Source organism: Capsicum annuum, chromosome 7, assembly GCF_002878395.1.
Source record: "Capsicum annuum cultivar UCD-10X-F1 chromosome 7, UCD10Xv1.1, whole genome shotgun sequence".
Taxonomy (NCBI): Eukaryota; Viridiplantae; Streptophyta; class Magnoliopsida; order Solanales; family Solanaceae; genus Capsicum; species Capsicum annuum.
Genome location: NC_061117.1, coordinates 152547347 through 152574074, shown reverse-complemented (window position 1 = coordinate 152574074; position 26728 = coordinate 152547347). Strand labels below are relative to the sequence as shown.

At 33.0% G+C, this 26728-nt stretch overlaps 1 protein-coding gene across 1 annotated transcript; it reads left to right on the top strand.

Moving 5' to 3' along the window:
- The first annotated feature begins 15176 nt into the window (after positions 1 to 15176).
- Positions 15177 to 16803, top strand: LOC107878068 (zeatin O-xylosyltransferase). Its single transcript, XM_016724944.2, has one exon. It carries the CDS (start codon positions 15259 to 15261, stop codon positions 16663 to 16665), a length of 1407 nt encoding a protein of 468 aa, XP_016580430.1. The 5' UTR covers positions 15177 to 15258; the 3' UTR covers positions 16666 to 16803.
- Positions 16804 to 26728: the final 9925 nt, after the last annotated feature.

Sequence of the window (26728 nt, the reverse complement as noted above, 5' to 3'; positions counted from 1 at the left end):
GATTCTTAGAGTAAATATTTGTTTGAGGACGAACAAGGATTTAAGTGTGGGGTGGTGATCTGAGGTGGATTTATGCACCTCAGTGTTGTTATCCGAACTTAATTAGCCTTGTTTTGAGGATTAATCTTGTGTTTAATGAGTAGTTAATGGTATAAATAAGCATATAATTGTTAATTCATATAATTTTAGTGTTTAAGGTTTGTTCATATGGATTTTGGAGTCAAAACACTAGGTTAAGAATGAAAGAATAAAACTAGTACTCTTAGTTTATGCTATGTCCTTTACTAGTTCATCATCTTGAATTGTATGTGGCTTTGAGTTCTAAATTATTGTGGTTGATGTTGTAGGATGCTTGGAGTTAATCATGAGGATATATAGTCGATTTAAAAGGTGTAAATAAAGTGAAACAACACCACAAAGCTTGGATTTGAGGGATAAAAGCATGGGACAAGACTTGACCAAAGTTGAGCGATTTGAAGTCCTTAGCGTGCCACGCTGCCTAGGTGCCATGATAAGTCCATGGAACACCCTTGTAAGAATCATATTAAAGTAAATTTCAGTGTTCCTCCCCTATTAGGCCGTTCCACACTACCTAGATAGCGTGATAAGTCCGGGGCACGGAGGCAACTCCAAATCGGGCAGCTTAGTCCACCTATAAATAGGAAACTTGAACATTGTCTTAAACACATTGGACGACCTTGGTACGTGAAGTGAGGATGGAGAACACTTAAATAAGGGTTTTAATTCAATTACTTTGATTTATTTATGTATTTTAACATGTATTCATTCATTGTAATTACAGTTATGTCCATGATCGGCTAAACATCCTTTACCGAGGTTAAGGCTGAACATGAGTATTATTGTTGAATTGAATTGGTTATGATTTTTCATCATTATTGGTTATTTATTTGTCCTTATTATCACTACTTTAAGGATTCTCTACCCTTATAATACATGTTTAACTCTATTATGAAGCCGAAGGGATGAATGATAGGGTAGAACGTGGGATGAATAGAATAGGATCATGAACTTAATTGAATAAAGTTATGATTTGCACTTGTGATAGGAATATACTTAAGTTCCCTATTTGTTTCAATTACATGATGGAATATGAGTTTATTTAACTTAGTTCTTGCATCCTTGCTCAATGATGTAGTTGTGGAGTTGAGTTAGCTAATTAATTATAGGCTCAAAAGACCATAGTCTTAGTATCGACCCCGTGAACCACCAACCAAGATAACTAACCTAACCAATGAAGTTTTATAACATAGTATGATTGTTCGCAAAGCCTTAACCCTTTTTTTCTCCTCATTGATTGTCCAAGAACTTTAATTTACTGCATTGTTTTAGTTTACATTTAGCTTTAACTTCCAACTCCTGTGGTTATGTTGCATTTATTAAATCTTAATAGTTTAACTAGAATTTTATAGTTTCTTAACACTATTCCCTATGGTATCGATACTTAGATTTTCATAAGGACACTATATTACTTGGGTGGACCACATACACTTGCATGTGCGTTTAGGTGCAACAAGTACTAATAAGCAGGGTTGGTTGAACTTTTTCCCTTATAGCTCTATCGTGTTCAAGTGTTTATCGATGCTCTTTATCTGATCTTACTCTTTCTTTCTTAGCTGCATGATGGGCATTAGCCAACCTCGTATTCTCTTTAACTAATAATCGAGCAGTGGTTTGTGTGGTTGTCTCTTAAACACCATGTGGAGGTGGAGGATTCAAGGTAAGTGGGTCATCTTGAACACCCTCGTGATGAACTTCATGCTCATGTTCTGACATCCTACGATTCTATTATAGTGTCCTTTCAATCTCTGTATCAACTGGTATTAAGGAATTTCCTTGACTCCGAGTACTGGGCATACACTAGCATACACCCCAAAAATAGCAAAATAGTAATAAAGTAATAATGTCAACAAACTCTGTTAATTAATTCATAACCATATTCCTCGGCAACGGTACCAAAATTTGATGTCTCCCAAATTACACCTCCAAGAAAGTATAACGAGGTTACTGTTAAATATAGAACCCAATGAAGGTTGGGATTGAAACCATAGAGAATAGAATGAATCTTTGTCAAGAACTTACTGATGTAGTCGAAAAAGTTCAGAAAGTAAATAGGGAAATTTTGTAAAAATAGTAGTGGTAGTAACAAATCTTGAACACTTCAAGTTAAAATCAATATGAGACGAACAATAGACAGTATTCCCTCTGACTTCCTAACTCCAAAGACTTATCATTATCATTAAATTCTCCTGGTACCTTACATGCAGAATCCAAAAAGTTAGGTATCACCAACCGTCACTTGATACACTTTGGTGAATATTACTCATATCCTATCAATTTTAGAGTGTTGCATTAATAACCCTTGTCCTAGATCCCAGATTAACTATCTCTTCTCAATCTTAATTTAATTAGATGAAGGTTGGTAGCTTCAAATTACTGTTTTGATCTTTTTTTCCTAATCTCAACCTCTCTCTCGAGTTATTATTGAATACAAGTGGGATATTAGCATCTACAGTTACTAAAAAAGCAATCAATACGAAGAAAACCACAATACATGGATAAACACCAATCAAGAAAGACTTTGAACTTCCTCTAATTCGTTATTCCATCAGGGTTCCCACAACCCTAGTCAAGAGGTTTAGTCGCTCATGTTTGCAAGAACATCCTTAGAATTAGAAATAGAAAGTATATGAACAATCTCAATATAAATTAAGAATGAAAACTAGAATCTCAAATAAATCTCATACCATAAAATTCAAGAACAAGGATTTCAAGATCTAAAGGGTATCTCAAAATCAATATAGTATTGTAAGTATAAAGAGTGTGTAACTAATAATAATACATGATAGGGTATTTATAGGAAACATAAAAAACCTAAAAATTCTAACAGAAATAAAATAGGAAAACTCAAGTTGGCACTCACCTATGGACCCACTTATGGGCCTTAGGTACTACCTACAGACCCTAGGTGGTTCGTAGGTGTCTAAAAAAATTAGCATATTTTAGAACGTCCACCTATGACGGTACCTAAGAGGGTCATAGGTACCACTTACGCCCCATATATGGCCTTCGTAACCTCTTAGAGATAACTTATTAACTCTTAGAACCCAACTCTGATACATACCGGCCCACTTATAGTGGGTGTAAGTACCATTTATGGCCCGTAAGTGGACTGCTCAGCAACACTTTACCTCTTTTTCTTATCTTCTGCTCCAAAACCTATTTTCCTGTTAAACCAATATAAAAACACATTACATCTAAAAAAAGACCTAAGTACTTGCATATTTCCCTATTTTAAGCATCGAAAGTGCTATGAAATCATGGTACATCAGGTGTCATTGTTGGCATTCGTACAAGTGTTGGTCAGAGTTTGGAGATAGGGTAAAGAAAATCCAGAGTTGAATTTCTCTCATTCTACTATTTTTGGATGATCTTTCTATTCGAGACTATTATTTATTTGATTCTACTGGTACTCTTATTCTTTTGCTAAAGGCTCTTGTACCGACCTTACTAGGTCTGGGATACTTTTACTCTTTTTTTTATTTATCTCTAGTATAGTGATCGTTCTTATATTTTATTACATGTAATCTAATTACTTATAGAATTTTGGTATTTACCCTTCTTTCTACCACTTTGCTTATTACTTGTCGTATCGGGGCATAGTTTGGCTTACCTACTGGTGAGTTAAAGTAGAAGACATAATGACCCGTGAAATTAATTCATGACAAAATGGTATTAGATCCTAGGTTCAGTGGTATTATTGGTACAAGATCAAGTTTCTAGTAGAGTCCTGCGGACTGAAATAATGATGTATGTTCTTATCTTTGGGGGGTTGTAGGACATTCTTAGGAGATCTTCACTTCCTTCACTTATTTTATGATACGAGTCTGTGTTGGTTTCTAAGATTCACTTAATTTCACTCTTTCACAGATGACTAGGATGCAATCTACTTCTACTGGAGATGGGGACCTCGAGTCCGTGATTAGGGATCCTACTAGAGGTCGTGGTCAACTAAAACATCAGGGGCAAGCGAGAGTTGCAGCCCCAACTGAAGGATAGAATAGGGAAGCTTCACCAAATCCTATTCCTGCTCCTGTGCCCGAGGTTTTTTGTTCAACTCTACTCAGAGATGCTTTAGCTCAATTTTTGAGTTTGGTTCATGGTGCACCGTTTGATGGTGTAAATTTTATGGATTAAAGTGGTATAGAGGTGAGGTCGTAGCCTATAGTTGCAGTCTTCGGAGTTGAGATCCCTCTAACATCGGTAGTTTCTCAATCGATGTCGCCCATCCTACTTTGTCCATTGAGGAGTAAAAGATGTTGGATAGATTTTTTCGATTGACTTCACCTAGGTTTTTTAGGGCATCGGGCAAGAATGCATTTGAGTTCTTGACTTCTTTTAAGGATAGGCTTTATAATTTGGGCCTAGTTGAGACTCGTGGGGATGACTACACTACTTTTCAACTATACATTATAGCTAGACAATGGTGGAGAGGTTATCTTAATTCTAGGGCAGCTGGATATCCTCCTTTGACATGGAATCAGTTCTCCAAGGTTTTCTTGGAAAAGTATATGCTTCGCAACCTTAGAGAGAATCTGAGAGACCATTTTTTTAGATTAAAGTAGAGTTTTCTGACCATCCTTGAGTTTGAGGCTCAGTTCCATGAGTTAGCCAGGCATGCTACAGCTATCTTGCCAACCAAGTATGAGTGGATTTGGTGTTTTGTTCAGGGACTGAGACTTCTTCACATGGATACTCAGAGTTTGGCTACCCCTGACAGGTCTTTTATTGAGGTCTCTGGTTATGCTCAAATCATAAATAAGATGCACTCAAGGCCTAAGGAGCATCAATAAGTGGCTTTATTATCAGGTTAGTTTCAGTGGGAGCTGCATTGGCTCACAGTTTAGAGGCAGCGAATCTCAGGGTAGGTACTCTCCACACAGTTATATTAGTATCAGGGTTAGTCTAGTAGGCCCATTCATGTTGCACTTCATATTACTAACAAGGTCAGCCAGCTATAATAAGCATTCTGGCCAGAGTAGTGGTCAGTCTATGAGAGGTACACATTCTGGGTTTTCTAGTCGAGGTGACTATTTTGGGTTGTGACAAGTCATATTATTATGATTTTTTAGAGGAAAATAGAGAGCACAAGGATTTTCATTAGGGTTTTTCATCTTTAAACTCTACTTCTCATTACTTTACTATGGTTAACATTAACTTTTATTTTCTCTTTTCAATTATGAGTAGTTAAATACCCTTGTTTTGGAATTACGATCAGAACATGATTGTGTAGTACTTTATTTGAACTAAAGAATCTTTTTTTCTCATTTAATTGGTCTTGTGTTATTATGCTTACTATTTTTGTATCTGAATAACATTAGAATAAATCTGTAATTCTAATGTGAACTGACCATAGGAACAGGAGAAGATAATGAAGAACATGTGGGGCAAGATCATCTTTGGCTTGATGTTAGAGTTCATTTGTAGCTAGGATAGCAATATACATAGTTTATCTTATATGGTTATTTATGGGATAACTCTAATGTATTCAAATTAGAACCTCACGTCGTCATTGAATGATGTAGTCGTTAGGCTAGTTTGAATAGTTGATTTAGAGGATGACCATTCCCAAATCATAAACTTAACTCCGAAATCAGCAATTAGATAAATAAAATTTGTTGAGACAAGTTAAATGTTATAAATGATTGTGGTTAATGTCGTAGTCCTGGAATATCCCTTTGATATTGATTACAAGCCCCGTTAAAACTGTCATTGTTTTACTTAATTACTTTTGCAACAATTAGGTTGATACAACTTAACCATTCTAATTGATACACCACTGCACTTGTCCGAAATATTAATAGAAACTAATTTGAGTGAATTGCTAAGAACAAGGACCATATGGGTTTGATATTCAGCTCGAAAGAGATTCTATATTACTTATACAACTGCATGCACTTAGATATGCATTTGGATGCAACAATAGCATCCTAAACATGAAAAGAAGACTATACACAGAGAAAGAAAAAATAGAAATGATAAGAAGGTAGATACACTATTTAATTTGATGAAAGAAGATTTAGTGTTATTTACTCACTTAATCGTACAACCACTACAATATTAAGGAAATATAAGAATTTGAAACATTTGAAAGGTTTCCCCAAAAATTTAAAGCCCCAAAAATTTTATTTTATCTATTATTTACATAACATAAAATTATTTTATTAATACTTGTCATATTTTGCTTTACGAGAGTCAATTTGATAAATTTTAAAGTTAAATTAAATTTGATTAATTTAATATTATAACATTAAAACTATGATTATTTAAAAACTATATAAAAATTATAATAAGTTGTATTTTTTCTTATATCAATATGGTGAAATTTTTGTTATATCAATATGGTGAAAAAGTATATATATAAATGTTAGTCACAATTCATATAGTCTAACTCTCGAAAAGCCAAACATGATAAATATTATTAGATGGATGGGCTATTAACAAAATATATTAATTTAAAACTTTTTAAAAATTTATGACAGAGGTTATTTAGATAGGAAAGGGTCAAATTTAGTCATCTCCTTTGAAAAATTGGTTAAATATATCCTTCGTTATATTTTGGGCTAAATTTATCCTCATCGTCATATTTTTGGGCCAAATTTACCCTCTATATTGGAAAATTAGCTAAATGTACTCTTCATCATACTTTGGAGTCAAATTTACCCTCTATATCGTACTTTAGATTCAAATTTATCCTTATTAAGAAACTTTTCACATGTACCCTTCCTTTAATAGAAAAACAAATCAACATTGAATGCCTTTTAAAAAAAAAAACATATCCTAATTTGATTTGTCCGACCCGACTCGAGCCACAAAAAGGCACAAATAAATATATCCCTACGGATCTATTGGTCAAATTTTTTCAATGAGATTAAGACATTAAATATTTATCAGTGCATAGCTCAAGAAAAATAAATTTGAATCAGTACAAACACAAAAAAATACACCACTCCCTGAGTTCATGAATCTAGATCAATGGAGAGCTCATGAAAAATGGCACTTAGCAGCAAATGCAACAGATTAGGCCCACTGTATATTTCTCTGGACGATTGAGTTTAGAGGTTTCCTTATAAGTCAATCATGATATCTCTTCATTCTTATGACTTCAAATATAATTTGGATCTATATAAAATTTTCATTATGTCATTTACTCAGAAACTTATCCACTGATTCTAGAATCTAGATGCACATAGAATTGCAAAGCAAATTTTGAAATTTAAACACAATTGGAACAGGAGTAGAGTTTGTAATAGACATTTTCTCCAGTTTCATACTTTTGTGTTATCCCATTTTATTTTATTTTTTATTCATTTGTAAACAACTTACCAACGCTACTCGTTGAAAGAGAAGTATAATTGTTCGTTGAAAAAATTTGACCAAAAAAACTGAGGAAGGGGTATATTTATTTGTGCATTTTTTGTAGATCAGATCGGATGAGTTAGACTAGAGTGTGTTTTATTTTTTTAAAATGGATCATTTAATGTTGATTTGAGTTTTTTTTTAAATAAAGGGTCAAGTGAAAAGTTTTTTTAACAACAAGAGTAAATTTGATCTCAAAGTATGACATCAAGGGCAAATTTGGCCTCAACGTATGACAAAGGGTATTAAATAGAGGGGTAAATCTGCCCTACAATATGATAGCGAGAATAAATTTGACTCCAAAATATAATGAAAGATATATTTAGCCAATTTTTCAAAGAGGGATAAATTTGACCTTTTTACCTTTAGATAAATAACCAAACCGTTTTAATAAGCATGCAACATATGAAAAAAAGAATAATTTGATGACAACTTTGCTAATTTAAAAACTGAAGTCTATCTCTTGTAGTATCTGTTAGAGTTAACTAATGACTATAAAGAATGAATTAAGTCATTTTTTTCTTCAAAAATACTTGCTTGAGTGTATTAGATTATGAGAATTTATAAAACATATTTTAATCGTCAATATATGTTTCTTATAAAACATTATCTTAGCCTTAGTGACTGAAGTTATCAAACACATATCTTTAATTAGGAGTTGCATCGTGAAACAATAATTGTTCACGGTTAACTTGAGACAGATATTAATAAATAATAAATAATAAATAATATGAGTAAATTTATTGTATGAAATATATTTATTCAATGCTCAAAAAATATATTAGGAAATGATTATTATTAATAACTAAGAATAAAATGAATAAATTATTTATTGATTTTTCAAACTTAACAAGTATTAGTTGACATCTATTTTTAATGAATAGGCGAGAATTATATAACAGAGAAAGTATAATAGGTAATGAGTGAATGATCAAAATATAGATGGTCTATAAATTAAAAAATAAAAGAAAAAGGCTCAAATTTCTTTATTGGACTATTAGAAATGGTTCATTTATATTAGAGGAAAGGACAAAAATAACACCTAAAACTAAAATAATTCTACAAAACTAACACCTAAATTCTAAAGCCCGATAAATAGCCACTCGGAAAAATAATTCCAACCAAATGATCATTTGGCATGTGTGGGGAATGGCATCCGGGGAGTGGGCATCATTAGTAATGCTAATTGTAATGGATACTCCCCATATTATTTGAATAAAAAGGCCGTCACACCACAAACTTATAAGAGGAAATGAAAATAAATTACTTAGTTACTACTTGATAAGAGAAAATTATTGCATTGAACTAATTATAACTTTGTTCGCATTAGAAACCAATTGATCAATAGCATTTTTATTCCCTGCTTTACATAATTTGCACATTGGATATTTTTCAACAAAATCAATCATTTGAATGCAATAGAAATTGGTCTCTCTGTATTCATTATTCCACATACTTGTAATAAAAATTACATTGCTTCGTTGGTAGTAACTGGTGGGAACAATTTCTTGTAGTGGGTCACTAGACCGTTTCCTTGAATGTGAGTGGTGGTTCACTTAGCCGTAAAGATAAGCTGCACTTCCTTAAGTCATTTTAATCCCGATAAATAGTTAATCAAGCAATAAAACTGCACTTCTTTAAGTCATTCCACTAAAATATTTTTTATGATTTTTGCTTTGTTAGTTTTGATTTGAAAGCTTTGGTTGTTATGGTAGAAAAGTGTAACAAAAGAAAGATTTGTTGGTATCAAATTATACATTAAAAACATAATTATTGTTTCTATTTTTTAAAAATTGTTATTTGTCTTAGCTGGGCGGTTAATAGAAAATAGTTATTGTATATGTTTGCAAAGACTATATGGATATATGGACATTGCATATGCATGCATAGATTCCCCTTCTATCTTGTTATAGAAGTGTATTAATGTGGTATAAAAGAGTATCTATTGGGTATATGGTCTCCTCTTTCTTTTTTAAAAAGTGTATTAATGTAATATAAAAGTGTATCAATATGGTATAAAGTGTATCAATCTAATATAAAAGAGTATCAATTGGATATATGGACATTGCATATGCATAGATTCCCCTTCTATCTTGTTAGAAAAGAGTATCAATTGGGCATGGGATCCCCTATTTCTTTTTTAAAAAGTGTATCAATCTAGTATAAAAGTGTATCAATATGGTATAAAAGTGTATCAACTGGGAATAGAAATTGCATGTGGCTGATGGGCAAATGGCTAAAAGAGGGAAATAAATTTAACCGATAGGCTAAAGTTGTCCACCTTTTCAACTGTGGGCCATTTTTTTAAAAATGGTTAACCCATGTCCTTTTCCCTTAAAAATTTGGCTCATTCATGCCATTGCCATTATAAAATCGGCTCATCCATGTCATTACTTTTAATGATGAATTTTTAAAAATAACTTTGCCATGTGGCCTCTTATGAGAGGTCCACGCTATTAAATTAGGCCCACTAAAAATTTGATCCATTAAAAAGAACTAAAAATTACATAAATATGTGGAGGCAAACTCTTGAGTCTAAAGGGTTCAGGGTGAGCAGAAGCAAGACAGAGTATGTGGAATGCAAGTTTAATGACGTGAGGCGGGAGAATGAGGTAGTAGTGAAGCTGGAAGCACAGGAGGTATGTAAGAGGGATAAGTTCAAGTATCTTGGGTCCGTGATCCAGAGTAACGGTGAGATTGACGAGGATGTCTCGCACCATATTGGGGCGGGATGGATGAAGTGGAAACTCGCGTCGGGGGTGCTGTGTGATAAGAAGGTGCCGCCCAAGCTTAAAGGCAAATTCTACAGGGTGGTAGTCCGTCCGGCCTTGTTGTATGGAGCGGAGTGTTGGCCAGTTAAGAACTCCCACATCCAAAAAATGAAGGTGGCAGAAATGCGGATGTTGCGCTGGATGTGTGGACTGACTAGAGGGGATAGAGTTCGGAATGAGACTATCCGGGAGAAGGTTTGTGTGACTTCAGTGGAGTGCAAGATGCGGGAAGCACGATTGAGATGGTTCAGACACGTGAAGAGGAGGGGCATGGATGCCCCGGTCCGTAGGTGTGAGAGGCTAGCGTTGGATGGTTTTAGGCGGGGTAGGGGTAGGCCGAAGAAGTACTGGGGCGAGGTGATTAGGCGGGACATAGAACAGTTACAGCTCACCGAGGACATGACCCTAGATAGGAAGGTCTGGAGGGCGCGAATTTCGTCAGAGGATTAGGGCCAGTTTGGGTCGCTAGTGTAGGGAATTACTTGGTGGGGGTTTTATTCCTGTTATGTTTCCGCCTTCCGTGTTACATGTTTTATTACGAATCTGTGTGCTTTCCTCTGCTTTCCTCTGTTTTATATTACTTATGGGTGCCGTATTTATGTTATGTAATCTGCTTCTGTGCTTTACTATGTGTTTGTGTGGTATCTCGTGTCTTGAGCTGGGGGTCTATCGGAAACAGCCTTTCTACTTCATCAGAGGTAGAGGTATAGACTGTGTACATCTTACCCCCCCCCCAGACCCCACTAGGTGGGAATACACTGGGTTTGTTGTTGTTGTTGTTGTTGTATATAAGTTAACTATTAGTTATTACATAATATCCCTATTTTTAAAAGTAACTACAAATATCTCATAATGATTACACAATACCTCTTCCTTTTATTGTTTCTCTCTCTTCCGGTCTTATACACTCCAACATCCCCTTTTTGCTCTTAGTTGTGCTTATTTTTCTTTGCCTAAAATCAAGCTTACGTGATTTAGGGGTTTCAAAATTTTCAGTTTTTAAAGCATTAACTGAACAAGGTAATTAACCTCATTGCCTTCTTTATTTAATTTTGAGGTTTGTTTATAATATTTTTCAACTTTACCAAATAAAAGATTATTTGATTCTTTTTGTAATCCAACTGCATACAACAAAAATGTCCTTGGAACTCGGACATCCCTGCTATTGTCTCCGGCTAAACTTCCGGCAATAGCTCCGCCACTTCGTCACCAAATACAGCGACAGAGTTGTGGTAGAATCCGAAAACGGCCGTTCATTCGCCGTCGAAGTCGACGACCCTACACTCCAAACCGATTTTTGAGGATACATTCTTCCCCGCGGTGATCAAATTTGTACAATCTCCCAAATTCTCAAATCACCTCTTTCAGATTCTTCCGATCCTTTTAGATTGGTTACATTTTACATAGAATGGTAATATAAGTTTACCTTGACTGTGGTAACCCCGTACATAACAAAATTTATCTTAACGGTGTTAACCTAATACATTAAATTGGTTACATTATACATTAGATTGGTTACATTATATATTACAATGTGAATATCACTTCCCTTGAATGTGTTAACCCTATACATAAAATTTTTACATTATACGTTAGAATTGTAACCTCGTCATTAGAATGGAGAAATAACTTTTTACATTATACAACAGAATTGTAACCTGAAACATTAGAATGGAAAATAACTTAATTTGATTGACTTAACCTCATACATTATAATGGTGATATTATACATTAAAAATGGTAGCATAGCTTACCTTGATTGTGTTAACCTCATACATTAGAAATGGTAATATTATACATTACCAAATCTTTTTTTTCAATTTGAATTATTGTTACTGATTTTAAAAATCCACCAAATCAGTAAATTAATGAGTTCTGTTAATTAAGTTAGAAAATAATGGTGGTCCATTTGATTTGCTTAATTATAGGAAAAACAATTTAATTTATCTGATTTTATCTCCTTAATTTTAGGTAAAACGGTTACCTCATATATTGCACTAACGTATAAGATACAGAGACATGTATATGTGTTTTTACAAATTTGGGAGAGAGAAACTAAATCTAGAATCCTATGTAATTACTTTCATTCAAAGTGGGATTTATGTTATTTATACTAAAAAGAACCCACCCACACCCAATCCATTAATCTAACTCAAAAACATGAGATGGGGGTATGAACTTACAGCAAAGTAATGGCACACCCAAAGTAGACCGACTTTAGATGTAATTGTACTTTGTGTTTTGTTAAAATAAATTTGTATTCTTTTTTTTTTTTCAAATTCAGATTTCGTTTTTGTGGTTTTAATCGGTTGATTTAGTATATCGAAGCTTGAAGAAGATGACAGACAAAAATAATTTTAGAATTTTTTTGGATATCTGATTGATCCCTGTGTGGAAGAGAATAAACTGAAAGTGGGTTAGGGTAATGGATTGGGTGTGGATGGATTTTTTTTAATGGATTAAACTTTTAGTGGGTCCAATCTAATGACTAAGAGGTCATGTGGCAAAACTATTTTTGAAATATATCGTTAAAAAGTAATGATATGAATTAGGGGTGAGCATTCAATTTGTTCAGTTTGGTTGTTTGATATCGATTTGATTTTTTAATTTTCGAATTGATGAAAATGATAACCGTGTCCAAACCAAAATAAATTTGATTTGGTTAAATTTCTACAAATTCGATATCATTATTTTAATTTTTTATTTCGATTTTGAAGATTAAAGTAGTGAACCTTTCTTTGTCATAACTGGGTATTTAAAATTGGTGCTTTTTTTAGAAAAATAATTTTTTTCAAACATATTTTTCATTCCTAAATATAAATAACTCAACATGCATGAAATGAAATAACCATACGTTTAGCATAATACTTATGTTAAACCGACTCCACTCGACACTCATTGTATAGTTGTACTTGGGTCGCCGCCTCCAATCTGTAGTCTCCTCGAGAAACTGTTGGATCTACTCAACCAATGCTGAAATAAATTTAGGGACGTAACTCGTAAAATTAGGGTTACTTATTATATATACTGAATATGTGTGTGTGTATATATTATAATAAAAAAATATATATATTATTTATATAATTTTAATTTTTTGATTTAACCAAATTTTTTCTTGAAATCGAACCATTTAATCGAATTTCTAGAATTTGAAATTGAAACCGATCCAAAAAAAAACAAAATTAAAATTAAATTTTGATTTGATTTTATGATTTTTCGGTTTGAACCAAAATATTCCCAACCCTAGTATGAATGATGAGCTGATTTTATAACGACAATGACATAAATGAACAAAACTTTAAACTGATAACATAAATAATTCATTTTAAATAGTTAAATAGCATATTCGCAGTGGTGGAGTCGGGATATCCACTAAGGGGTTCATAAATGAACATACGAATTAATCGAAGGAGGTTCAACATCTAATAGATATACATAAAATATAATTTTAATCATGTATATATAACATAATTTTTCGTCGAAGGGGGTTCATTCGAATTCTTTCGGTAAAGGGTAGATCCGTCACTGCATATTTGAGCCTTTTTTCAAAAATAAATACGTATGAAATTTATGAGAGAAATACAAAACGTATTCAGATTTGACTTTAGGTGAGTGATTGTAGGAGCCTTTTTATCAAGTGCGTCATTCAAGCTAAGGGCTGACCTCGACGATAACTAATACGGGCCGATATGACATCATCACATGTTTGGAATATTCAAGTAGGTGTTTGATTGTGAAATCAAAAAATTTTGGAATTGAGCTGGAGTTCTATTTGGTTATGAATACAAGTTTGAGTTGTTTAAAATTTTTGTGAGAATGAAAAAAATGAAAACAAGTTTCAAATACAACTGAAAGTTATATTTGAACTTCTGAGATCAAACACTAATTTGGAATTGTAATTAAAATTAAGTTAAAAAATATCTGAAAAAAGGGAAAAATTCTCTGGTCAAATGAGCACTAAGAATAATAAGTAAATAAATTTAATTTTACCGGGTAAAAATTATGCAATTTTTACGTTGAATAAATAAATAAGATGAATAATTAGAAAATAAAGGCCTTGAATAATATGTGAAGAGTACTTCATGTGATGTATATATGTCATGCAAACTTTTACATTGAATAGATAAATAAGACAAATAATTAGAAAATACGGGCCTTGAATAATACACCCTCCGTTCATAATAAATGAATTGTTGAATTTTGACGCACATATTAAGAAAAAAATATTAAAGATATAAATTTAACACAATTTTTTATTTTTATCCCACAAAAAAAATTGATCTTTTAATACCTTTTCAAAAGTTAATTGGTTTTCAAATCATAAGGGTAAATTTGAAAAAAAATTAAGGAAAAAGTATTAAAGACATAAATTTAACACAACTTTTCATTTTTATCCAAAAAAAAAAGTTGGATCTTTTAATATCTTTTCAAAAGTTAATTGATTGTTAAATCATAAGGGTAAATTTGAAAAAAAAATCAATGATTCATTTATTTTGAAATATTAATAAATACCCCAATAATTCACTTATTTTGAAACGAAGGGAATAGATAAAGAAGAGTACTTCATGTGATGTATATATGTTATGGAATTTCTTACATTGAAAAGATAAATAATTACTCTGCCTATTAAAAAATAATGATCGATTTTTATTTTTAATATGTTTTAAAAAAAAAAGATTTTTTTTAACGACTCTTTAATTTAATTTTTTAGTAGAAATATTTAAAATCATAAAATTAAAAAACATTTAATATATTTAATATCATTTTAATTTGACATTATAAAATTTATTTTTTTAAAGTTCATGTCAAGTTAAGAAAAAAAAAAGTTATTCTTTTTTAAATACAGGGGGAAGGAGTAAAAAAAAGTAAGCGAATACTTCATGGGCCGGATGAAAGTAAGCGAATACTTCATGGGCCGGATGTATACATGATGAATGTGAATAGGTGCGTAAATTTCTATATAAATCCTTGGTAAGAGCAACCCACTCTATTCAAAAATTTCCAAGAAATAAAACAATATATAGCTAGCTTGGCTGTAGGTTTGATATTCATGGATAACAGAGAGAGTATTGTTGCAAACCAAGAGGAACTAAAAGAAGATGATGTTGCTGTAGTTATAGTCCCATTAATTCTTCAAAGCCATCTCCGACAGCTTCTCCATTTGGCCTGCCGAATCTCCTCCTACGGTCTACCAGTCTACTATCTTGGCTCAGCCACCTCCAACAGTCAAGCTAGGCTCCGGTCAACTACCTTAAATCCTTCTGACATAGCCAAGATCCACTTCCATGACCTCCAATTTGATACTCAAGATCCTCCTCCAGATATCCCCATACATGTTTGGAATGCTTCTATGCGTTCACGTGAGCCCATTGCTTCCTTCCTTCGAGATATCTCGTCTAAGGTAAGACGAGTCGTCGTTATTCACGATCTTTTAATGTCTTATAATATTATGGATATTTCTTCCCTTCCCAATGGAGAATCCTATGTATTCTACTGCCTTCCCATTTTCGATATGTATTGTAGTCACTACGCTGCAGTAGCGGGGTTGCCCATTCCACTTGAAGAAGAACTTCTTAAGAAGTTACCATCTAATGATGGATGTTACAACCCTGAAGATGTCATGCACCATTCAAAACTTCTGTCACAGTGTACAGGCTTCAACGCCGGTGATATCTACAATACAAGCCAAGTAATTGAAGGTAATGCTTTTATTGACTCGATGGCACATCTCGCAAGCATACAAAACAAGAAGCTATGGACACTAGGACCGATTCAGCTCCCCATACAAGATCTTGCTATCCTAACCGACCACCTATGTTTGGATTGGCTAAACAAACAACCTCCAAAATCAGTTCTTTATGTATCTTTTGGAACGTCCACTTCATTTTCAGCTGAACAAATCAAGGAGATTGCAATTGGTTTAGAGCTAAGCAAACAGAGGTTCATATGGGTATTGAGAAATGCTGATAAAGGAGATCCCGTTACTAATAAATGCGAAGATAACAGAACAGTACTACTTGTGTTGCCTGAAGGATTTGAGGAAAGGGTAAAAGGCGTGGGCTTAGTGGTGAGAGACTGGGCACCCCAACAAGAAATCTTGGCTCATTCTTCTACCGGTGGATTCATGAGTCATTGTGGCTGGACTTCTTGCTTAGAAAGCATTATTGCAGGAGTGCCAGTAGCTGCTTGGCCTATCCAATTTGACCAACCAAAAAACAGTTTTTTGCTCGCAGAAATATTGAAAATAGGCCTGCTTGTTAGGGTGTGGGAGAAACGAGAGGAGCTAGTGGCTGCATCCACCATTCAGAATATAGTGTGCAAGTTAATGGCATCAGAAGAAGGTGATATGATTAGGAAAAGAGCACAAGAACTAAGCGAGGCTATAAGGCGATCCACAGAGAAAGGTGGTGTTTCTCGGAAGGAGTTGGAGTCTTTCGCGGCCCATATCACAAGATAGATTACTTGTTTAAAATTGTTGCATTGAGATTGCACCAGAAATAAAACAAAATAACAACAGCTTGTCTTTAGCAAAATGCGAATTGTTGCATCTTCTGAATGCTATTATTATTTATTTAACGGAAAAGGTTTAAAAATACTCTAAATTATTTAAAATAGCTTTAAAATGTCTTTCATTAGATTTTTGGCTCAAAAATATCTCTTCGTTAAATATTTGATTTAAAAATATCTCTCCCTCTAATGGAATTCGAAAAAGGATCAAAAATATCCCTGAACTATCTGAAATAGCTTAAAAATACTCCTCTGTTAAATATTTAGATCAAAAATACCTCTTTTTAACAAAATTCTACCAAGCATGCCACCTAGATAAAAAAAAATTGCATGACTATGCCACATTACTATTTACATGTAAAATGTTAGTATTTTTTAATTATATGACATTTCTTCCTTCTTTATTTTTAATTTAATTTCTTTGCAAAACAATGAAATGAAATGAAAAAATCAAAAAACCAATCTTTTGCTAATTACTTCATTAATATTTTAAAAGTCCTAGATTTTACCTTTTTATTCGTGTTTTAAAAGTTCTAAATTTTATTTTGTTATTATCGTTTGGGATGAGGGACAACTTGATCTTGATCTGATGTTGACTCGGAGGAGGAGCTAGAATTTTAACTTTTAAGCTAGCAAATGTTGATGTACTAATAATTGAGTTGAATTTACTACATGCTAATTCTTTTTCAAAATAAATGAATTTCTTTTAACACTTGTTTAATCATTCGAAATGAATTCATTTTTTTAAATTTAGTTTTGATGAATAATCTTATTATTTTTAGAACAAATTTGAAAAGAAGTAAAATGATACTTAATATTGATAAATTATCATTTAATTATGTCATTCATTAACTTTTTGAAGATGTGTGACACATTCATAGATTCATTAATTTTAAATTAGAGGGGGTATTTATTAAATCCTTTTAACATAAACATTTTGAGTAAAAGCTAGCAAAGCCAAACACATCTTTTGAGTAACAAATTTGGAGTTTAGTTTGAAATTTGTTACTTTTACGAGTAAATCTTAATTTTAACTTTTATACTGGCCTAATAATTAATGAGTTTATCAGTTTAATAAGACTCTTTTGTTGGGTTTCACACTTTTAAACCTATTAACAAGAAAAAACTTATTTTTTGGATGATCAAAGAAATTTGATAATAACGATGTTATATTTAATAAATTTTTTCAAAAAAAAATATTATGTAACCACCGTTTGTCTACTTTGATTAAAAATGAAAAGGCCGTGTAAATTTTGTCCGTTTCACTGACTTTTTTAAATAAAAATAAAAATAAAAATAAAGAAGAAAGGAATGTCATATAATTAAAAAAAATACTAACATTTTACATGTGGATGGTAATGTGGCATAATCACATAGTTTTTTTTATTTAGATGGCGTGCTTGGTGGAATTTTGTTAAGGGAAGGGGTATTTTTGAGCCAAATATTTAACAGAGGTGTATTTTTTAGCCATTTGAGATAGTTCATGGATATTTTTGATCCTTTTTCGAATTTCGTTAGAGGGAGGGGTATTTTTGAGCCAAATATTTAATGGAGGGGTATTTTTGAGCCAAAAATATAACGAGGGGCATTTTTGAGGTATTTCAGATAGTTTAAGAATATTTTTTAGTCTTTTTCGTTTATTTTATAATAGCTCGCCAGAAGCTAGATGTGGTTATTAAGAATTCTAGATTTTCATATGATTTTCTTGTTCTCGGGTATTTTGGATGTTGTATTGTTAGTATTTCTTTAATCGCGTTGCATGTCCTTCTGAATTGCTATAGAGAGATTAATAGCCTGTTTGGATGGTGGTTTGCCATAGTTTCATAATGTATGGTACAGTATGGTATGGTACAATATGGTTTGGACCATGTTTGGATGGATTGTATCGTTCACTGTGGTTTAATAATAGTTTTTTTGTTTGGATTGATGGTATGGTATTGCATGTTAATGGGTAATTTTACTAAAATACCCATACTAGTTATAAATTTTCAATGAGGGTATTGATGACGTTGTTTTCTCTGTCAGCTACGTTGAGCTCATCGACCCACCTCCTTCTTCCACTTCCCACCATCCCCGTCGTGGTCTGCCTCGCAAAATACCTATACCTATATCTATTCTACCCGAAAATTCTAACTCCGAAAATGGAAAAACCCTAAAAGGCGTCAATGGAGTAGCAACGTCTCTTATTTCTTCTGAGGATACTACCATGTTAAATGCTAGGGTGGTGCCAGAGATGGATGCTGTAATGAAGAAGAGAGTTAAGTTGAAGAAGAGAGTATATAAGGTTAAGAAGAGTAAAAGGGTATAATGGGTTTTAATAAAATTATATAAGGATAAAGTTGGAAAAAATAAGAGAGAACCATGCCACACCACCAAATTGGTGGTTCAAGAAATTACCTCACTCCATGGTTATCAAACCATGAAATAGTAATATACCATACCATCATTTTTAAAAAATCATGAAAATAAACATGGTTCCCATGATAATTATACCATATCATACTATACCATGACAAACCACCATCCATAAGCGATTGTTCAAGGTCTCCTACGTCGTCAATATTTTATATAGCTGTTGTTGTAGTTGTAAGAGTACTAGTTTCTTTCTGCGTAAATCTTTATTTTTAGACATTTGATCAGTCCTTCAAATTGGTATTAGCGACTGTAAAGTCTTGACAAAAATATGAAAATTAATTTCTTATATTTACGTGACCATCATATTTTAAAGTTCAATGGAAAAAATAATTTTGAGCCCTCGCAACATAGCACAAATGAAAAAGGGATACTACTATTGAATTAAGATACCATGTGAAACAAAAAGTAGTGGGGTAGTGGAAACTGAGCTTGTCATCCATGAAGCCGGAACATCAATCGATCATATTGACGCTTTCGTCTGTAATGATTTCTAATATGGAAAGAAAGAAGGGACTAGAGGGTCCTCATTAATTAATTAATTATATTTTTATCTAATAAAAATAATTGATGCCTTTAATAATGTACAACAACTGTGGCCACACTTAAAATAAATCCCGGCTACAAAGTGAAAATTATTGTTGGTGTATTTTATTATTAAAATAAAAACATTAAAATGTATGATAATTAGTAGATACAAAATGAAGATAGTGATGTCTTTATTCTTATAACTTACTACATTATTTTTTTTTTGTTAGTGGGTATGAATTGTGGTAAAAGATGATCAATAATTATTGTAATTCATAGGATCATTAGTTCTTGTAATTCTCAAGGTTATTAGTTCTTGTAACTTCATGGTCATTACTTTCATGTAACTTATGTAACATCAAGGCTATTTATCTACCCGTATTATTACCCCTCATTCAACCTATTTATTATATGAAAGAATTCTACATCTATAAATAGTGGTGTTTTCTTCCTTTATGTTCATATTAGAGATATGAAAAAGATGATAAGTGTGAAAAAGATAATTATAGTGTGTAGTAGTGAAAGAGAGAGTTGAAACAAAGAAAATATTCTAAGTTTATAACTATATTCACTATACAAAAGAGAGTAATTATATAAGTGAAAGAAAGAGTTGAGACAAAGAAAATATTCTAAGTCTAACTATATTCACTATACAAAGAGAGTAAATATATCTTAAAAGGAAGGTGTTTTTATGATGGAGTTTTGGACTCTTCAACTAATCCGGAGTTGCTTGAATTGTATATCGTTGATGGGCTGTTTATCCTAGAGGGGACAAGTCACGAGATATACTGTTGGATCGGTGTAGATTATACCGCAATAAGCTTGAATCTCCTTAAAGAAAGTGAGATATCCGCGTCTTAGCCAAGAAGAAGATTATTTTAATTTCTTCATTTTTGTTAATTTTTATTTCAACTGTAATCATTTATTGTAATTGTGGTATATTACACCAACAATTTTAAAGAAATTCATATTTTGTTACAGTTTGAAAAATCGTGGATATCACGATGAGAGATCTCAAAAGATGAATGGCAAGAGATAGCCACATAAAGTATCTTTCTACTTCTCTACTCAAGTGGAGGAAAGGTTAAAACTTTTCTACTTATTGCGGAGGAAAGGTAAAAAATTACTTATTATTTTTCATGAATAAAATGATACTTTTCATGAAAGTTTATTTTCTTAAAGTCTCAAAATAGTGGGGGCAAATGAAATAAGAAAAAATCACCATGAAAAATGTGATTTTTACACTTTTGAGAATGCTTTGAGAAAATGTTACAAGTGCATAAATTAGTCTTGGAATAAATCACATTTTACTATTTGCATGTGACTTTAAATTTGGCTCTAACATATTATATCAAATAAAGGATAAAAAAATATTTAGTAGCCGTTTGACATTAAATATTTGGGTGAGATAAATTTCATTCTTGGAATGAAAAATACCTAAATTATGTGATGAACTTTTCCTTGACATGTCATATTATGGTGAAAAAAAAAGAATTGTGAAATATATTTTATGAGTCATGCAACTTCTTTTGATTCAAATAGGTCAAAGTGGTGTGAAAAAAAAAAAGGAGTTTACTAGCCTAATAAGAGAAAAATGAGATATATGACTAATTGCACTTGGCATGAAATTATGTAAAAGTACTTAAATAGATTACACAAGCAAATCAGGTATATTTACTTGGTTTCAAAAAAGTTGTGGCTTGTTGCACTACTAAAAAAAAGAGAAAAACCGACCATAAGTGATCGATTTTTCTCAAATTTCGACCACAAAATCGATCAAAGTGCATGATCGGTAAGATAGTGATAGTTTTTTAAAGACAGACCATGAGTTGTCAGTTTTTTAAAAAATATATATATATTTTTAAAATTTATTATTATTTTATTAAAATATAAAAAATGAGTTTAAAAATAAAAAAATTCAAAATAAACCTACCACAAGTGGTCGGTTTTATTAAAATTAATTAATTAATTTTGTTAAAACCGACCACTAGTCGTCGATTTTTTTTAAAATTAATAAATTAATTTTATGTCGTTTTTTTATAAAATTTCTAGAAAAATTGATCACTTGTGGTCGATTTTTCTGATTTAAAAAAAAAAACAACTAGCAACAAATGAAACAGCATACAATACAACAACAATAAACCAAAGTACAAACCAAAGTTTAAAAACTACAACAATGCATACAAAAGTGTAAAAACTACAATTAAAAGTCCAAATCCAAAGTACAGTACATATAAAAGTAAAAAACTACCACCTATCTTCTTCGTCATCATCTTCGTATTCCGTATCCTCATCTGTGCTGATATCATCTAGTGGTCCTAGACCTTTTGCAGCCCGAATTGTATCACCAGGACATGGAGAAATAACCCCTACAGTCTGAATAAAAGAGTTAAACTGCTCCTGCAGCATCTTGATTTGTGATGTTGTTTCCTCCTCCTTCTTCTGCGCCCTTCCTCTCTGTTCAACAAGCTCTTAAGTGAGTTTAGAAATCATATTTTTTAGTTATTCAATGATTTCTCTATCAACTAAGTAGGTATAGGATGTAGGACCAGACGAAGACCTAACATTCTCGCCAAAATAATTTTTGTCGTACCCGTAGAAATGACCTCTAACTGCAGGACCCACAGTTTGTTGCCATAACTCCTCCTCTACATGTTGGGGTATTGGGTCACCCTGACTTTCAGGAGGATGACTACTATGAAACTCACTAAGGAGCTGTCTATATTTGTCCTATATTCAAAATAAAATTAAAAATAATAGTCAAAAAATATTAAAGTACTTATACTTGAATAATATCAACTTTGAGAAAAAGATTCATAAATTTAAAATTTGATTCTTACATGGGCAACTTTTGCACGAGGCTCAACCCAGATATCTTCATCAATTTGGTTCTTTTTTTCACATGCGTCTCCTCGAATAGCTCATCGTGTGGTATCTTCCCACCTTTTTTTTTCCTGCATATGAAAAAATCACTAATCTTTAAATAATTAAAAATTTAAATAGAAACAAACAATTAAAAGTGGAAAAATTACATATCATTTTTTCCTCTACAATGATCATACTTTTGGGACTTACAGTATGTATGTAACGACCCAAAATCGCCTCTCGGGACGTCACACGGTGCTCAAGGCTACAAGTAGTCCCAAGCTAACCCTTTGAGCCTGTTTCTACCAATAATACTCATTTCAAGATGAAATAATTCAAACACTAGCATAGTCAAATCATATAAAGGGAGATACAGAGAAAATACTTGGTCCAAATGACCACAATACTGGAATTCTCAACACAATCACAATCCAACAACTAGTCTGACAAAGCCTCTACTAATCCATGAACTAGAGAGCTATTGGAACAGGCCCCCAACTGACTCGAAATGAACTGAAAGTAATAACATAGTCTCTTAAATGCTGAAATGTCTGAAGATGGGTCCTCGAACCATGAGGACTTGCCACTATAGGAATGTAGACAAAGGTACTCAAAAGTCACTGACGAGGCTGGGACTGAGCACCTGAACCTACATTATAAGACAATGTAGCACATAGACGTATATGTGGATCAACACTTGGGAATGTACTGAGTATGTGGGGGTGCATGCATTTATATAAAACAACATCAATACTTTTTAATCAAATCATGCATGCAATAAATAATAACTCACATGGCTTGAATAAGTATAAAATATAAAGCTCATAAATCATGTAGAATGGAGCATGCATCACAAATCTCGTGAGTCATCATAGTTTAACTTTGAAATCGGTAATCTTATCTTATTCTCACTACCCATAGGCTAAAGGAAACTTTAAACAATACTTTTAACTCATTCATATGTCTCATGAAGAGTAAAACTTCTTTAATGCTCAAGAACTCATAACTCCTTTGAACTCAAGTACTTGAAATTAGGAATCATATAACTTTGAAACATACTTGAAGACATTTCATTCACTTTAGGGAAAATACTCATATCAAGGGAAAATACTTTAGTCTTAAGGAAATAATTTATCTCAAAGCTTTAGTTTTAAGGGAGGTTCTCTTAACCGACATAAACCATGCGAGCTACATGGAGTCCAATATTTTGTCCTCCTAAGGAAGAGACCCCACGTTAGGGAGGAGCGTCATACTCTTTTCAGGGAGTATAACCTCAATTCAGTGATCACTTATCTTGGCCTTGGGCCCAATATCTCGGCCTTAGGCCTAAAAATTATCTCGGCCTCAGGCCCAATCTACGGTGGCACGTAGTTCTGGGGTAATAAACCGTGGTAACTTACCCAACTCGGTGCTAAATACTACTATCTTTAGTTTATCTCGCTCATCTCATGAAAATCTACTTTAGAATAATCTCATGGTTCAATAAGAATCTAATAATCAAATCTGTAATCTCATATAGTGAAGTGGATTTCAAAACTCCATGACCATTAGGTCAAAATATTTCTCAATAATCTCAGAATACTCAAATCATGGGTGCTTATAGCACAAAAGTTCATAAAATTGCAAGTCTCAAGTAAGGCGCAATAACCCATAATTCAATCTCAAGTTAAAACTCATCAAAAGCATAATAGATAGCATATAGATTCATAACTCATGTAGAAATCTGGAAATTTCAGCAATTTGTCTCAAAATCTCAACATACTCATACACTTTAATATCTCAAATATTTCAACTATTAATTTCTCAAGGATTAAAATCATGGGGTATAGACCCAACTGTAATTTCTCAAGAAAACATGTGAAGATCATGCCATTAGACTCTCAATTTATGGGAAACATCAAAATATTACAATCAATAATAACGGGTGAAAAACCCTAATTCAAATTTATATAAAAATCTCATAGATTGCAGAAAATCATAGTTTAAATAAGCCTTTGGGCACAAGGATGAAAGGATTACCCTTGTTCAAAACCCCACATACCTTCGATTATGAAATTGGATGAACAAGCTTGCTTTAAACTCTTCTTCTGACTCTTGAGAGAGGGTTCTTACAACCTTTGAACTTGGAGAACTCAAATCTTAACTCAATTTGTAGAATCCATGGTGAGTTCTTGGATTTCTTGGAGAAGGGTTTTAGATTTGCTCTTGAGGGAGAAACCCTAGCCTTTGGATGTTTTGGGAGATAATGAGGCTATCAGGTTCGTTTGGAATATATCTGAGGGTTAAAATGGAAAAGACCCAAAAGCCCCTTCTAAAAAGGACTTAAAAATACTGAACGGAGGCTGCGACGGTCGGAGCGACGGTCCATCGCAAGTGCGATGGCCCGTCGGGTCGTCCGTCGCACGTTGGCCAGGAATGGGACATACTGCCTAGATGCGATGGTCGGAGCTACGGTTCGTCGCAAGTCCGATGGTCCATCGAATTGTCCATCGCACGATGGTAAGGGTGAGGCCACACTGCCTCAACACAACGGTCATAGCGATGGTCCGTCGTCTTGGCCATCGCACTTAGGCCAGAAAAAGGAGTTACTGCCTTGGTTGCAACGGTCTGTCGCAAACTCGACGGGCCGTTGGATCGTCCGTCGCCCTTGGCCGATTTCGATAACTCTCTGTAAAACGGTCATAACTTTTCACCCCAATACTGAATTTGGATGAAATTGGTATCATTGGAAAGCTAATTCAACTATCTATATGATAAAAAATTAAATTTAAGAAAATTCTATATGGTTTAAATACCAATCACTTGGAAAGTCACTTATCAATCTTTTAGAGTCGAAATTACACTTCACTTGACATGCTCTAAGGCTCAAACTACGAGGGAATTTTGTGGGGTTTTACAATGTAGGGAGCCACCATTGAATGATGTCAAAGATTTTTTTTCTTTGTCCTTCAACAATTGGTATTCTTCGTTATTCCAATAACGAATATACTGTTTCCATAAGGATTCACTTATCCAATCAGGTCGTACCAAGTTGGTTCTGGCATAATCTAACAGACTGTTAAATCTAGATCTAGCTCTTCTGTAAAAATTTCTTTTTATAGCACATTCATTCGCATCATCCCACTAATAATATTTCTACAACAAAAATAAAGATATAATATTCAATCTTTTGTTCTAACAATGTGTAAAGTAGTCGATAAGTTAAATCCTTACATGAAATTCGTTAAACATTCTTTATCTATCCATTTCTGAAATCTTTTGCCAACTGGTCCAATAGCCGTTGAAGTGCCGACAAATGCATTTCCTCGCAATTGTTCCAACTCCAGCATCCGACTTAAGCCTACAACACAAAATCAAACAGTAATTTCATAGAGCATAATAATATAGTAATGCAAAATGAATAATGTTATTATATTTAGAAATCTTACCCTGTTCCATAATGAATAAGATAACGCCTCCCATTATTATCTCTGTCTCCAGGCTGCGGAGTAAGTGCTGGTGGATGCACTGGCATGGGCGGATTTAAAGCATCGGATGGAGTGCCTCCAAGATGAAGATCTGACAACCCAATAGAGCCAGCAGAATTATTGTGAGAACCTAGGTGACTACTACAGGAGGGTATTGACGATGATAGATGTCCGGATGTACCAGCGGTAGTCCGATAGTACTGTGATGATGGTGGCATGGTGATAAAAATAGAATAAGTCAGTGTAGACTCATGAAGTGGCCCCACATGAGTAGGAGCAGGAACCGAATGCTGAGATGACCTAGAATATGAGGGTCGTGCTGGCGCGTCAGCAAACCGACCCTCAGCTATATGAATACTTATCGGTCATCTATAAGGCGGAGGTTGTTTTTTCTTTTTTGTTTTCGTAGAATCAACTTTTCCCTTACCTTTGTCACCTCTACCTAACATCTAAATTATGTAAAGTTAACAAGTAGTTAGTTCCTAAAAAATAAATATATAAGAAAACATTCCAAGTAACTAATTTCAAGTTACTAATTCACATTTCAAATCGCTCCAACAACACAAGATAGACAAAAATATTTTTATTACTATATAAATTATGAAAAAGTGAAAATAACAATCTTAAACAGTATATTACATATCAATCTTAAACAAGAAACATAAAGGTAAATATATAGTACAAAGCATAAAGGCATCAATACATAATAAATACAACCTACACAAACTAATCCTCCTCTTC